The 11,893-nt window shown below is 44.8% G+C and overlaps 2 protein-coding genes across 3 annotated transcripts; one reads left to right on the top strand and one right to left on the bottom strand.

Moving 5' to 3' along the window:
• Positions 1–437: 437 nt before the first annotated feature.
• Positions 438–9,138, bottom strand: sirt1 (sirtuin 1). Its single transcript, XM_061284414.1, has 9 exons — positions 8,746–9,138; positions 4,032–4,154; positions 3,711–3,946; positions 3,290–3,442; positions 3,044–3,191; positions 2,883–2,962; positions 2,482–2,665; positions 1,878–2,396; positions 438–1,680 (listed from the first exon to the last, which is right to left on the bottom strand). Exons 1-9 carry the CDS (start codon positions 9,089–9,091, stop codon positions 1,406–1,408), a joined length of 2,064 nt encoding a protein of 687 aa, XP_061140398.1. The 5' UTR covers positions 9,092–9,138; the 3' UTR covers positions 438–1,405.
• On the top strand, positions 8,337–11,416 carry dnajc12 (DnaJ (Hsp40) homolog, subfamily C, member 12). 2 transcript variants are annotated; one of them, XM_061284427.1, is made up of 5 exons: positions 8,337–8,607; positions 9,898–9,976; positions 10,133–10,272; positions 10,347–10,488; positions 10,864–11,416. In XM_061284427.1, exons 1-5 carry the CDS (start codon positions 8,512–8,514, stop codon positions 10,947–10,949), a joined length of 543 nt encoding a protein of 180 aa, XP_061140411.1. In that variant the 5' UTR covers positions 8,337–8,511; the 3' UTR covers positions 10,950–11,416. The 2 variants fall into 2 exon arrangements, with proteins under 2 accessions (XP_061140411.1, XP_061140412.1); XM_061284428.1 differs by lacking the exon at positions 8,337–8,607 and adding an exon at positions 9,331–9,750.
• The last annotated feature ends 477 nt before the right edge of the window (positions 11,417–11,893 follow it).

Below are 11,893 nucleotides of genomic sequence, written 5' to 3'. Positions count from 1 at the left end.
ACGACGAGACGGCGCGTTACCACCAACAACTGGCTCGGCGTGCAAACGGCAACAGTTTGTCTCGATTCAACAAATGCAAAACAAACGTATATTAGCATAAATTCTTATTTATTAATGTTGTATTTTTTTAGAGGGGGTAACTCATTTAAAATACGTTTACGTAAACATTTGCCAGTTCTACTCCTTTGTGATTCTTTCAGTCATTCTATGATAAACAAAATTCTATTTGAACTAGGACCGTTTTTATTTTGCCTATTAAGTGAAGATAATTAACCAATTATCAGACACATTTTTTTTGGGTGAATGACCATAGTCAATTCAGGTGCTGTGTGCCCTTTCTCATAAATGTACATTATATGTTGATGTGGCAATTTTATTGGGTCCAGGCAAAAATCAATTTTGTGTGAAGGTGTGAAAAATAACAGATGAGTGACTCCTTGTTTTTCCAAACTTTTTACTGAGAACCCCAGAAGAAAAAAACAATTTAAATGGCGGCAAACCGTACTCTTCAATCGTAGACTGAAATAGCATGTGAATGATGTTGGCACCAGGCTCACATAAATCTCACCAGCCGACCAACATGTTTACATGCAGCAGGCTCGAGCGCTAAGAGAATACTCCTATTATTATTATAACACCACTTATAGTCCATGAAAAATAAGAGCAACGATCGGTTTCACGATGATGGCATTTTATCGCCCCACCCCCACCTTGATGGAACATAGTAAGGCTTTGTAATAAAGCAAACGACAACTTTGTACAGAAAGACCATCATCTACTCTGGGCCAGAGTATGTCTCAAAGCTGAGTATAAAAATAAGAGGCTTGACCATAAAAAGTAGCTGCCGCGTCTGAAGGAAACACCTTTTCAATCATCTCTCCGAGACTCAATTGACACGAGGAATATATTACAAAGCTTATATCGAATTCCGATCTCAGATGAAATGTTCTTTGGTTTTAAACTTAAAGAGGACTGTCATCTGCTGCATTTACACTCATCGGAGTTGAATTGTTTGTGTTCAGGTTAGCCAAAATGTTCAAGTAAGACATTGGAGGGTACGTCTTAGCAGGATTTTGACCAAAAATGTTCATGCTACCGTGACATAAAACCGTTGCAAAAACATCACGTCACGCCACAGTTAATGTCACATTATGATGACAGTCATGACTTAAAGCTTAAACTGCTGTCTTTAGTCAGAAGTTGCAGTAGATGAACTGATGCATTTCCATACAAGAACACAAAAAAAATGACAATGAGTGGCTAAAAAAATTCCGTATTCACATAAGTTGCCACACGATTTGATGAAAGACGATAGTCGCATGAGTCAAAAAATATATATGAAAGAGCTTATATGTATACATATACATATGTAAAAAGACAATGAGTGCTTAGTCAAATGTATACTTTAAAAGTGTGTGCTGCTGTGAGTTTGTTCAGCTGTATTGTCCGTCTGCAAAGTCGACATAGCCTCATTGGTCAAAGTGTCTTGTATTGTGTCTCTGAGGCAGGCCGCTCCGTCGGCGTCCTCCGGCTCGCTGATCTCCCCTCCCTCGTCGCCGCTGCATTCCGACTCTTCGCTGTCACTTTCGCATGAGCTTGACGTCTCGTCCTCGGAGTCGGAGTAAACTTCGGCGCCATGGAAGATGTAGTGATGCGGTGCTTGGAACAGGTACTGGCCCGCTGTAGGTCACATGCAGAATGAATTTAATGGCCACGTCTTTGTTTTATCCTTCTGTGAATAGCTCAAGCGCACACTGGCTATTTTTGGGAAAACTCTTCGCAAATAACAAAACCGTTAACTAAAAAAACATTCAAATAAGTAGCAAAGAGTGATCCAAATTGACACAGCAGTGATCTCTACTAAGGTTGTGACTTACTGTCAAGGCGCTTGCTGATTGGACTTCGGCTGATGCGATTCATCCAGCACCTCCGCCGAAATTCATGGTGGGAAGATTGACTCCTTTCTTCCGTGGTCTCTTCTCTAGTTGCATCGTTGAGTGAGAACCGGTTGGGCTCAGAGTTGTCTTCGCTGGGACACTGAGCGTCAGGACAAGGCTCCGGCGGCGCGACGTGACCGCCAGTTTCTGTGACATTCGGACTGTGCGGCGAAGGCGTTCGGACCGAGTCTGTACTGTGCCGCCTGGGCTCCTCTGGCGTTCGGTCGTCTGCGGCGGACAGGTCCTCGCACGGTGGCTGCTCCGCTAACCGGGGAGGTTTCTCCGTGATCTCGGTGAGTCTTACGGTGTTGTAGCAGAGCTGCTCAAAGTCCCCGGCCAGTCGATGACAGAGCTCATTGACGATGACGTCGCAGTCGCCGAGCAGCTCCACGTCAAAGTTGAGGTGAGGCAGCTGCTCCCGATTGATCAAGACCTGAGGCACTTCATGAGGAATCGAGTCTGGATAGGGGGGTTGGGGGGTGGGGGTTAAGCCGCTGAAAACATTTGCGCACAAATATATCTACTAGCCTGGGCGAGAGCATACTTGGGATGAGGGCGACTGGTCGGACTTTAAGTGAAGACCCGATAACTATTAGAAGATCCACCTCGTCCTTGTCCTCCTTCATGGCTCTGTGAAACATTTCTGGAAGATTCTCTCCAAAAAAGACGATGTCTGGTTTCATTATTGCTAAAGGAACATCCAGACACCGGGGGCAATGAGGGACCCGCTGCAAAAAAAAAAAAAAAAGTTTTTTTTTGAAAATGGAACATAATGTAAGAAGAGGTTTTGTTTTAAATCTAAAGTGGTATACAGTAAATCCATATAGTTGTTGCAAGTGACAAAACAGTAAGCTAATATATTGATTAATCACTTTTTTCCCCCCAAATGTCAGCCTCAAAGAATTCTTAGTGGTCGGGCCGTGGAATAAATGTCAACACACATACCTGGTTAAAGATGTCCTCCCTTATAGCTTCACAATCCACTTTGTATTTACAGATGAGACAGGAAGCAGTTGCAAATGACCCTGAAAGAGTCATTGTTAGACTTTTTGAAACTTTGTGATTTCCCTCACAAATAATCTCGAGCTGTTAACGTTGCCACCTACCGTGACACTGGATGATTCGCTGAACTCCCGCCACTTGTTCTAACGTATCGATATTTTGCGTGTAGTTACGCAGCAACTTGCCCTGCTTGTCCAGCATCGATATGAACTTGTGACAGGGCGAAGGCTGGAACTGACCCGGGTAGATCTCCTGTGACAAAGACCATGCACTGAGAACTTGCGAGCAAAACGGGACCCACAATTCACACCTGTACTGGCTTCGTAAGAATAAACATACATTAAGCAAACCTTAGCAAATTTGAAAAATGGCCTTGGGTCTCTTTGGAAGTACTCAATGTCAAACATAGACTGTGGGTCTGGAAGATCAGGAAAGTCAACAGCAAGACGGGCATAAATTCCATCTCTGGAGCGGAAATCTGGTATCCCGCACGAAACGGACACCTGAAGGAAGAGCAGAGAATTTAAATTTAGTAAGCCCATAAAATCATGAACAATAGACTCTTTGGTATGTATTGTTTTCTGGGTGGGTCTGGAACATACAAGGTGTGTCACAAAAGGTCGATTTCAAATCCAAACGAAATATGTTTGCATTGATTTTAAGGTTACTGACGCAGCGGAACCCGACCAAACTCTCGGGCAGGGTGCAGGATTTGGCAACTACTTTTCATGTGCGGCTGAGACTAAGTGAGTACAAATCCAAGACACATACCCCGGCACCAGTCAGCACCAGAATTCTTTTACTTTCATGGAGTAGCCTGACCACATCTTCCAAGGTGTTGATATCCTTCCTTTTTTTTCTTTTAGGAGGTTCTGAGATGTTGATGATGATCTGCCACAATGTCATGTCATCTAAATCCGGCGGGAGTACAGTCTCGGGCAGCAACTCCCTCAGAATGGTCCGAGGGTCAGTTTCTCTTATGTGCTGCTGGATGAAACTGTAGGAACCTGGTCAAAATGACGAGAACTCAGCACGCCATGCATTCCAAATGATCATAAATCGATATAGGGTGCTCAAATTCAACCCGGGCACCTATATGTGGTTGAGGTGCCCAGTCGCTGGAGCTGGCATGCGAGGATCTGTCATCCTCCTCCGTGACATGCTCGGGCGTGACAGCAAAGCCATTGGCGGGGCGATCGACACACCCAATGAGACCTGAGTGCAGACAACGCAAGAACTATTAAACAAGTGCGGGGGACATCGCTAAATATACGTTTAGAGTGGTAGTTTACACGGCCAGTTCCATCTGATACATAGGGATGTATAAAATAATGTCGGCGGGTGACTCCCTTATGGAAGTGGGTGTGGACTAAAGTCATGCCAGCTAACAAATGCTACGTCGCTTTAAGTTCGGTGTCTCGTGGGAACAAGTCCATTCATGAAAGCCTTCATTAAGGCCTCACCGCATGTCACTGGTGCATTATACTGCCCCCAAGAGAAATATTTTTATTTTCTACTTGCAACCGAAGTTCGACGACGCCGAAGATAATCATGAAGACCAAATGTGCTAAATGTGCTCGTGGAGTAACCACAAAGTCGAAGGCCGTCCAGTGCAGTCTGTGCGACGGATGGATTCACATCGCCTGTTGCGGTATTGAGAAGGCGGAATATGAATGCCTACGGATGGTAACCTCCTCGGCTGTGAACTTCCTCTGTGACCACTGTCAGTGTGTATTTAGCGATATGCGCGTAAAGTCAGGACTTCCACCACTCACTCCCCAAAACGCTCCCGTAACTCAAGTTTTGCGCTCTGCAGACTGCTCCCCGGTTCGGGTCACCTTTCCTACCTCATCCTGCTCTACGACAACGCCATTGACAAAGTGTAACTCAGAGCCGGATATCTCCACCCTGACAGCACCCACAGTCCTAAAACAGCCTGCTCCAAAGGCAACCTACGCCGCTGTTGCTGCAAGCCCAGATCCCGACGCGCCCAAAGAAGAAGAAGAAGAAGAAGAAGAAGAAGAAGAAGAAGATGATTTTATTCTTGTACGGAACAAGAAACACAAACCAAAAGCTCCGAATGTCAGCTCTCAGATGCAAACTGTCTTAGACAAACTCTCAGCGCTACAAAAACAGGTGACTGAAAACTCCAAGCATCAGGCAGCCGAAAACTGCAGAGCCAACCCGTCTATTCCACCTCGTGAAAGATGTTTGATAATTGTGAATGCCCCGGAATCTTTGAAAGAATCTTCGGCCGAGAGAATTGTTGACGATCAAACATTTCTCCAACGTATGGTGTCACTCATGTTTGACGAAGGTGAAGAAGGGATACACGTTATCTCAGCTTACAGGCTTGGACGCAAATCGGAGGACTGCTCAAAAACGCGCCCGCTGAAACTCGTACTTAACAACGAAGCGGAATGCCACCGCGTTCTCAAAAGAACCTTTCGCCTGAAAGGTGAAAAGTTCTATGTGCTGCGTGACCTATCGCCGGAGGATCGAATCAAAATGAAAGATGCAGTCACTGAACTTCGTACTCGCCGTGCAGCCGGTGAAACTGATCTACGCATTGTGGATTTTCGCGTTGTTCAGAAGAGGACCAGAGAGACCTGGAGACCGATTACCTTTATCCCGAAGCATTAACATCGCCTTTGGGATTAAGGGTGATCACGGCCAACGTTAGAAGCATTCGTAACAAATTAGATGACATTGAACTCCTTGTAGAGGAACAACATCCTGACCTGCTTGCTTTCACGGAAACGTGGTTAACCCCAGAGATCGCTGATTCTGAGATCCAGCTTCCAGGTTACCTCCTAACCCGGTCCGATCGTCCCGAACACCGAACTGGTGGCGGTGTCATCCTTTACTGGAAAGCGGAACTTCGTGTCCACTCGATAGTAACCAACTGCGATGCTGACAACGGAATTGAAACCCTATGGTGCCGCGTCAACAATGGGCGCAAATCAGTTACAGTTGGCGTCATCTATAGAAGCCCGTCTGCTCAAGGAACTGAGCTTGAGCTACTAGATCAACTTCGATGTCACGGGAGAGGCAGAGACTGTCTGATTGTCGGTGACTTTAATGCGCCCGCTATTGAATGGGACAGCCTCCACTGTAACCTAGATCAAGGAACTTTCGATGCCCAACTGCTTGATACAATCCTCGACTGCAATTTGACCCAGCATGTCATGTCTCCAACCCGTATGTTTCCTGGTCAAACCTCAAACATCCTGGATCTTGTTTTAACAGCGTCCCCAACTGACATCGACAAATTGCAATGTTCGCTGCCAATCGGGAGAAGTGATCACTGTACAATTTCCTTTCACTGGAGCGGTTGTGCATCAATTAACGATTCTGGTAGACCTCGTCGAAATTATTGGCGTACAAATCAACCCACTCTTCAGGAAGCTGCTGCTCAAACAGACTGGAGTATTCCGTCTCATCTCGAACTCGAAGATGCCTGGACCCTGTTTCGTTCCAAACTTGAACTTCTTGTGGAGGAGCATGTGCCAATTTCTCGGAAACGAACCTTCACCAAAGGTCCTCCTTGGTTTGATGGTGAACTAAGACTCTTGCTGAAAAGTCGTCGTAAACTATGGGATCGATTCAAACTGTCTCAATCTCCCGTGGACTATGATCGCTACAAAATAGTTCGAAATCGGTGCACACAAATGAAGCGGAAAAAACGAACCGAATATGAACTGCGTCTGGCGGAGACATCCAAGACTTCCCCAAAGCTCCTGTTCGCTTATTTGAAGAGAAGGACCAAGGCAGGAAGCGGCATACCTCCCCTTCGTTCCCCGGGTTCTGAGGATCTCCTTCTCCAGGATGCCGAAAAAGCTGAATCACTCGGCTCACAATACGCCTCTGTGTATACCGTCGAGCCGCAGATCCTGGATTCCCATATTCCTGTTCCTGACTCAGGCTTCCACCATCTTGTATTTGAGCGAGAAAATGTTATGAAAGCACTTCTGGAGTTACGGCCGGACTCCTCTCCTGTGCCAGATGAGATGCACCCAGCTTTCCTCAGAACTATTGTCGAGCATATTGCAGAACCCGTCCGACACATACTCCAGCTTTCTTTGGAAACCGGACGTCTACCTGTCGACTGGAAAATCGGCACAGTCAAACCGATATTCAAGGGAGGAGCTCGCCATGATCCGACAAATTACAGACCCATATGTCTGACCTCGATCGTTTGTAAGGTCATGGAAAAACTACTAAAGCGGGCTCTACAAAATCACCTGAACGAGCTTGACGTGCTAACTGCTGCTCAGCATGGTTTCCAGAAAGGACGTTCCTGTGTATCGAATCTCTTAGTAGCCAGAGAGAAGTGGGTAGCTGCCGTCGACGCTGGTAAATGCCTTGATGTCATTTTCGTGGACTTTAGCAAAGCCTTTGACAGAGTACCTCACATGCGTCTCCTGCTTAAACTCCAAAGGGTTGGTGTAACTGGGAAGATCTTATCCTGGATTGCTGACTTTCTGGAAGGACGTTATATGCGAGTGAAAGTCAACGACGCATACTCAGCGCCTGTGCTTATGTCTAGTGGAGTGCCACAAGGATCGGTCCTTGGACCCGAACTCTTCAAGCTCTATGTCAACGATCTCCCGCAAGAACTGAACATTGAGTGTTTACTGTACGCGGATGATTTAAAACTTTGGGCTGAAGTTACTAGCGTCGAGGATGCTGACCGTTTCCAAGACGTGTTAGATAGGCTCCAAAGTTGGACGGAAAAATGGCTGCTTCCAATAAACCATGCCAAATGTTCAGTGCTCTCCATGGGAACTCAGAATCCACTCGGGGCGTACCATATTGGAGGATATCTCCTTAAAAACACCACAAGTGAGAAGGACCTTGGTGTCATAGTGTCGTCAGACCTAAAGACTAGTCTTGACACCACGAAGAAGGTCACCGCTGCCACCAGGATGTTTGGATCCATCAGACGGTCTTTTGCCCGTATGACTCCTGCGATTTTCAGACCCCTGTTTATCTCTCACGTGCGTCCCATTCTTGAGTACGGACTGCCTGCAGTATTCCCATTGACCAAGTACGAATCCGATATGCTGGAGCGAGTTCAACGTCGCGGTACGAAAACAGTCGCAAAACTTCACCAGCTTTCCTACGAAGATCGACTGGAACAGTTGAATCTCTTCTCTCTGGCCTACCGTCGTCACCGAGGAGATCTGATATATACCCGGCGCATTCTCCGAGGCGAACTTGGTGAAGACCTGAGGGAGTATTTCATCTTAAATAATGATACTTCGACACGTGGTCACAGTTTGAAGCTATACAAACCGAGGAGGTTACGCATCCATGGTGACGCCACTCTCTCTACCCGTGTAGTTAATAGCTGGAACCGCCTACCCGAGTCATGTATCACAGCCCAGTCAGAGGAAAGTTTCAAGCGAAGTATTGACGCAGTGTTTAAAGTCTGAAAGGTGAAACTGCCGACCGCGGTATCGGTACCGACTTTTTTCCGACATTTCAACCGCGGCTTGGTAGCATCCCTTCAACGTCCGGGAAGTGAAGGAGCTGACAAGGGATTCTTCCCTCTGCTTTCTACCTCTCAATGAAGTCAATGAAGTCAATGAAAACTCCTGTTATGTCTCCCATAGACATTTTCCTTCTCGCTTACGTGTCATTGTCAGGAAAATTCTGCCACCAGGTACAGTTTGGTTATCGGAGGAAAAAGTGGAGCGATCCTTTTTCAGTTTAAAAATGAAATTTCCTTCGATTTGGTAAAACGTGCACCCGCCGGAGAAAAGGCGCTTGGTGGGTTAACAACGGCTGCCTCTTTACCTACCGGCACTGGCCTCGAATGTCCCGAGCACGGCGCTGTCGTCTGGTTCGACGGCGGACTTAAAAGGATTGGAGACGAGCAGTCCCAGGCCATTGTTATCTCCGCCTTGCGCTCCTGGGGCCTGCTCTACCGCCATCGCCGGCTTGGGTTCCTTCTCCGCTGGCTGGTCACAATTCACCGCCGCCCCCCAACCCTCCGTGACTCCAGACATGCAAGGGAATTCTTTAGCGTCAGTGACTTTGTGGCCGTAGCTGCTCGTCAGGGTAATTTTGGACTTTTTAGCGGCGGGCTCGTCCATATCGGATGCGCCCGACAAGGCCTTTCCCAGACTGTTCTCTCCGTCCGCCATCTTTAGCCCGCAGAGCCCGCTGAGCTGAGGGAGCAGATCCCTCCCCTGAGGACAGCTGGCTCATTTGCATAGGTCACGTGACGTACTCTCATCCAGTAGTAGCAACAGGAACGTCCATCCCCTTACGTCACGAAAATGAAACCATAACAAAAAAAATGCTGCGTTCAGGAACTCTCGGACAATTTGGACAACATAACAAATCCTGTACGTATTATACGTATTTGTATCGGTATCGATCGTTTCCCAACAGTCTATTTATTTTGGGGGGGAAATCAGAAAGCCTTACGTGTCACAATATGAACTTTATCTGGTCATTTTTCTTGTGTGTAGAATTTACATCGATGTCCCTTTAAAATTCGTCATGTGTTGGAGAGTAGGATGAGTCACTCAAATGCATCATACGTCATATGGTAGCAATTACAGTCCGCTTTCCCACTCTGAGACCCCCAAATATTTCACGAAATTAGGATTCATTTGAATCCGAGGATCTCCGTGACAACGTGTGGCAAGAGGGCAGCGTCAACGAAAGCGGGTTGCTGCTGATATTTTAACTTCTCCCTTCGAAATCATCACATTGTTTAATGGAGGCCGTTTTGAACTGCAGACCTGAAGATTTGGAAGATTATTACGCTTTATTAGGATGCGATGAATTATCATCGGTAAGTTGTTGTCGGTAATGTTCAGTTCATGGCAAATTGTGTACCACAAAAGTTGAGAAAATGTCAACTGAAAGTTGGAATTAAGATATTATGTGCATCAAGAGTATTACAGCATTTTGACAGCATTTATTTTTATTTTTATTGTAGACTGAACAGATTATCAACGAATACAAGATTAGAGCCTTGGCATGCCACCCAGACAAACACCAAGATAACCCCAACGCAGGTATAACTGTTAAACTGCTCTGATATTTTTTTCCCAAAATCCCAAATAATAGCTGTATATAATATGTTATTTAAAGAGGATTATATTTGTGTTGAGTTTATTTCTTTTTAAAGTATGCTCTCTTATACCAGGACTTCTTTATTTTCTTTCTGACAGTTGCAGAGTTTCAAAAGCTACAAGAAGCCAAAGAGGTTTTATGCAATGACGACAAAAGAAAAAACTATGATCTATGGAAGAGAAGTGGAGTTTCTATTCCATTCCATGACTGGCAAGCCTTAAATGATTCTGTAAAAACGGTAGGTGGTGTTTCACTGTGGTAAGTTTTTGCAAGAGAAACCAGTATTGTGATCAATTTGAAAAATGTTTTCAGTCAATGCATTGGGCTGTGAAAAATAAGAAGGAACCCATGCTGGAGGCTGCAAATGCAGAAACACCAATCACGCATGCCGAGGATCTTCATTCTCAGCAGGAAGCACCGGGGATGCCCTCAAGTGAAGGAATGCTGTCCTCAAGTAATTCCTAATCATTCAGCTATATTCATACAATAGTGGATGTCAATACCATTTTTAATTTGATTATTTTTCTTGTTAAATCATGTGTCCTCTAAACCAAGTGGCGATAGAGGCTACTGTACTCACAAAAAGGAAGATAGAGATGTTCGGCTTTTGGGTGAAGTTTCAGGATGAACCTAAGCCTTTCATCTCTAGACTAAAACAAGCTGTCGAGAATGTGCATTCAAAAGCTTTAAGAGGGTCAAATTCAGTTCACCTGTAAAAGTTAGATGCATTTTACGTATATCTTGAAATCTTTTTGGGAGTAGTGTATCTGTTGTAAGAGCAGTTTTAATTTCTTGAAAAAAATAATAACATTTTATTGTCATTATCTAGGTGATTACTACTACCACCGCCGCTTCCGCTGGGCTGCTGACTCACCATCTTATTTGCTGCAGAAGTTCCGTAATTATGACATTTGAATACAGTACAGCACATCACACCCTGTTACTTCTAGTTGCATTGTTTATGGACGCCATGTCCAAGCTGTGATGCCATTCTGCGTGTAAAGTGGAAATGTAGGTGTTACTGTCTAATTCTGGGTTTGTGTTCATGGATCTAAAATTCAACGTTTGCAACATTAACAAGCAAAATGGATGAACAAGGATGCTGTTACTCCTTTAGACACAATTACATCAAATTGCTTTGAATTGTTTATGTTTGACATAGTATTATGTAACTACAAATGTTTAATTTATATTTCTATGTGCCTTGCTATTAACTGGTGCCCAGTCCAGGATGTCTTGCCCAAAGTCAACTAGGATAGGCTGTAACTCACGTACTGTATGACCCTAATTAGTACAAGTGGTATAGAAAATAGATTAATGCATACTTGACCTATCATATTGTCAAAAGAGATGCAGGAATTAAAATGTGCCATATTCTTTGACTTTGACTTTGAATAGCAGAAAGTGCTTGGGATACTCTCGTTCATTCATTTTTTTTTCTCAGGATAATGAATCAATCATAAATTGAAACAAAGAGCAATCCCACAATTCCGCCCCTGTTAGTTGCACCTATCATGTGATGATAAGAAAGTAAAAATGCTGCCCCCTAGTGGTTGAAATGGACAATTACAGTTTACTAGGTTCGTCTCCATTCGTAGCACCCTCTGGTGGTTACACTTGACAACGGCAGTTTTACCTATTTGAGAGCGATAAGATGTCATTCGACTTAAAATAAGTCACAATTAGAAGCTTTTTAAAACTGCCATGAACTGTCAGCGTTAACACTTTTTAATTGTCGGCATTCAAATTACATTTCTGCAATTCCCAGTGATGTGACGTCTACGGTAACCGATTTGGTCCCGTGAAAATGAAATTGGGAAAATATTGATTATGCTATATTTACATTAAAATAAAGTTCA

Source organism: Syngnathus typhle, linkage group LG8, assembly GCF_033458585.1.
Source record: "Syngnathus typhle isolate RoL2023-S1 ecotype Sweden linkage group LG8, RoL_Styp_1.0, whole genome shotgun sequence".
NCBI lineage: Eukaryota > Metazoa > Chordata > Actinopteri > Syngnathiformes > Syngnathidae > Syngnathus > Syngnathus typhle.
Note: the sequence above shows the minus strand (reverse complement) of the source record. Positions and strands in the feature narration are given on the sequence as shown.

Bases quoted from the DNA above. Each gene is read 5' to 3' on its own strand.
- dnajc12 (XM_061284427.1), top strand. From the start codon at position 8,512: ATGAAGTCAATGAAGTCAATGAAAACTCCTGTTATGTCTCCCATAGAC. The intron at 8,608-9,897 runs GTACAGTTTGGT...TTTTTATTGTAG, and splicing joins CAGGAAAATTCTGCCACCAG to ACTGAACAGATTATCAACGA. The intron at 9,977-10,132 runs GTATAACTGTTA...TCTTTCTGACAG, and splicing joins CCAAGATAACCCCAACGCAG to TTGCAGAGTTTCAAAAGCTA.
- sirt1 (XM_061284414.1), bottom strand. From the start codon at position 9,091: ATGGCGGACGGAGAGAACAGTCTGGGAAAGGCCTTGTCGGGCGCATCC. The intron at 3,947-4,031 runs GTGCCCGGGTTG...CATTTTGACCAG, and splicing joins GGCACCTCAACCACATATAG to GTTCCTACAGTTTCATCCAG. The intron at 2,397-2,481 runs GTATGCTCTCGC...CCCCCTATCCAG, and splicing joins ACCAGTCGCCCTCATCCCAA to ACTCGATTCCTCATGAAGTG.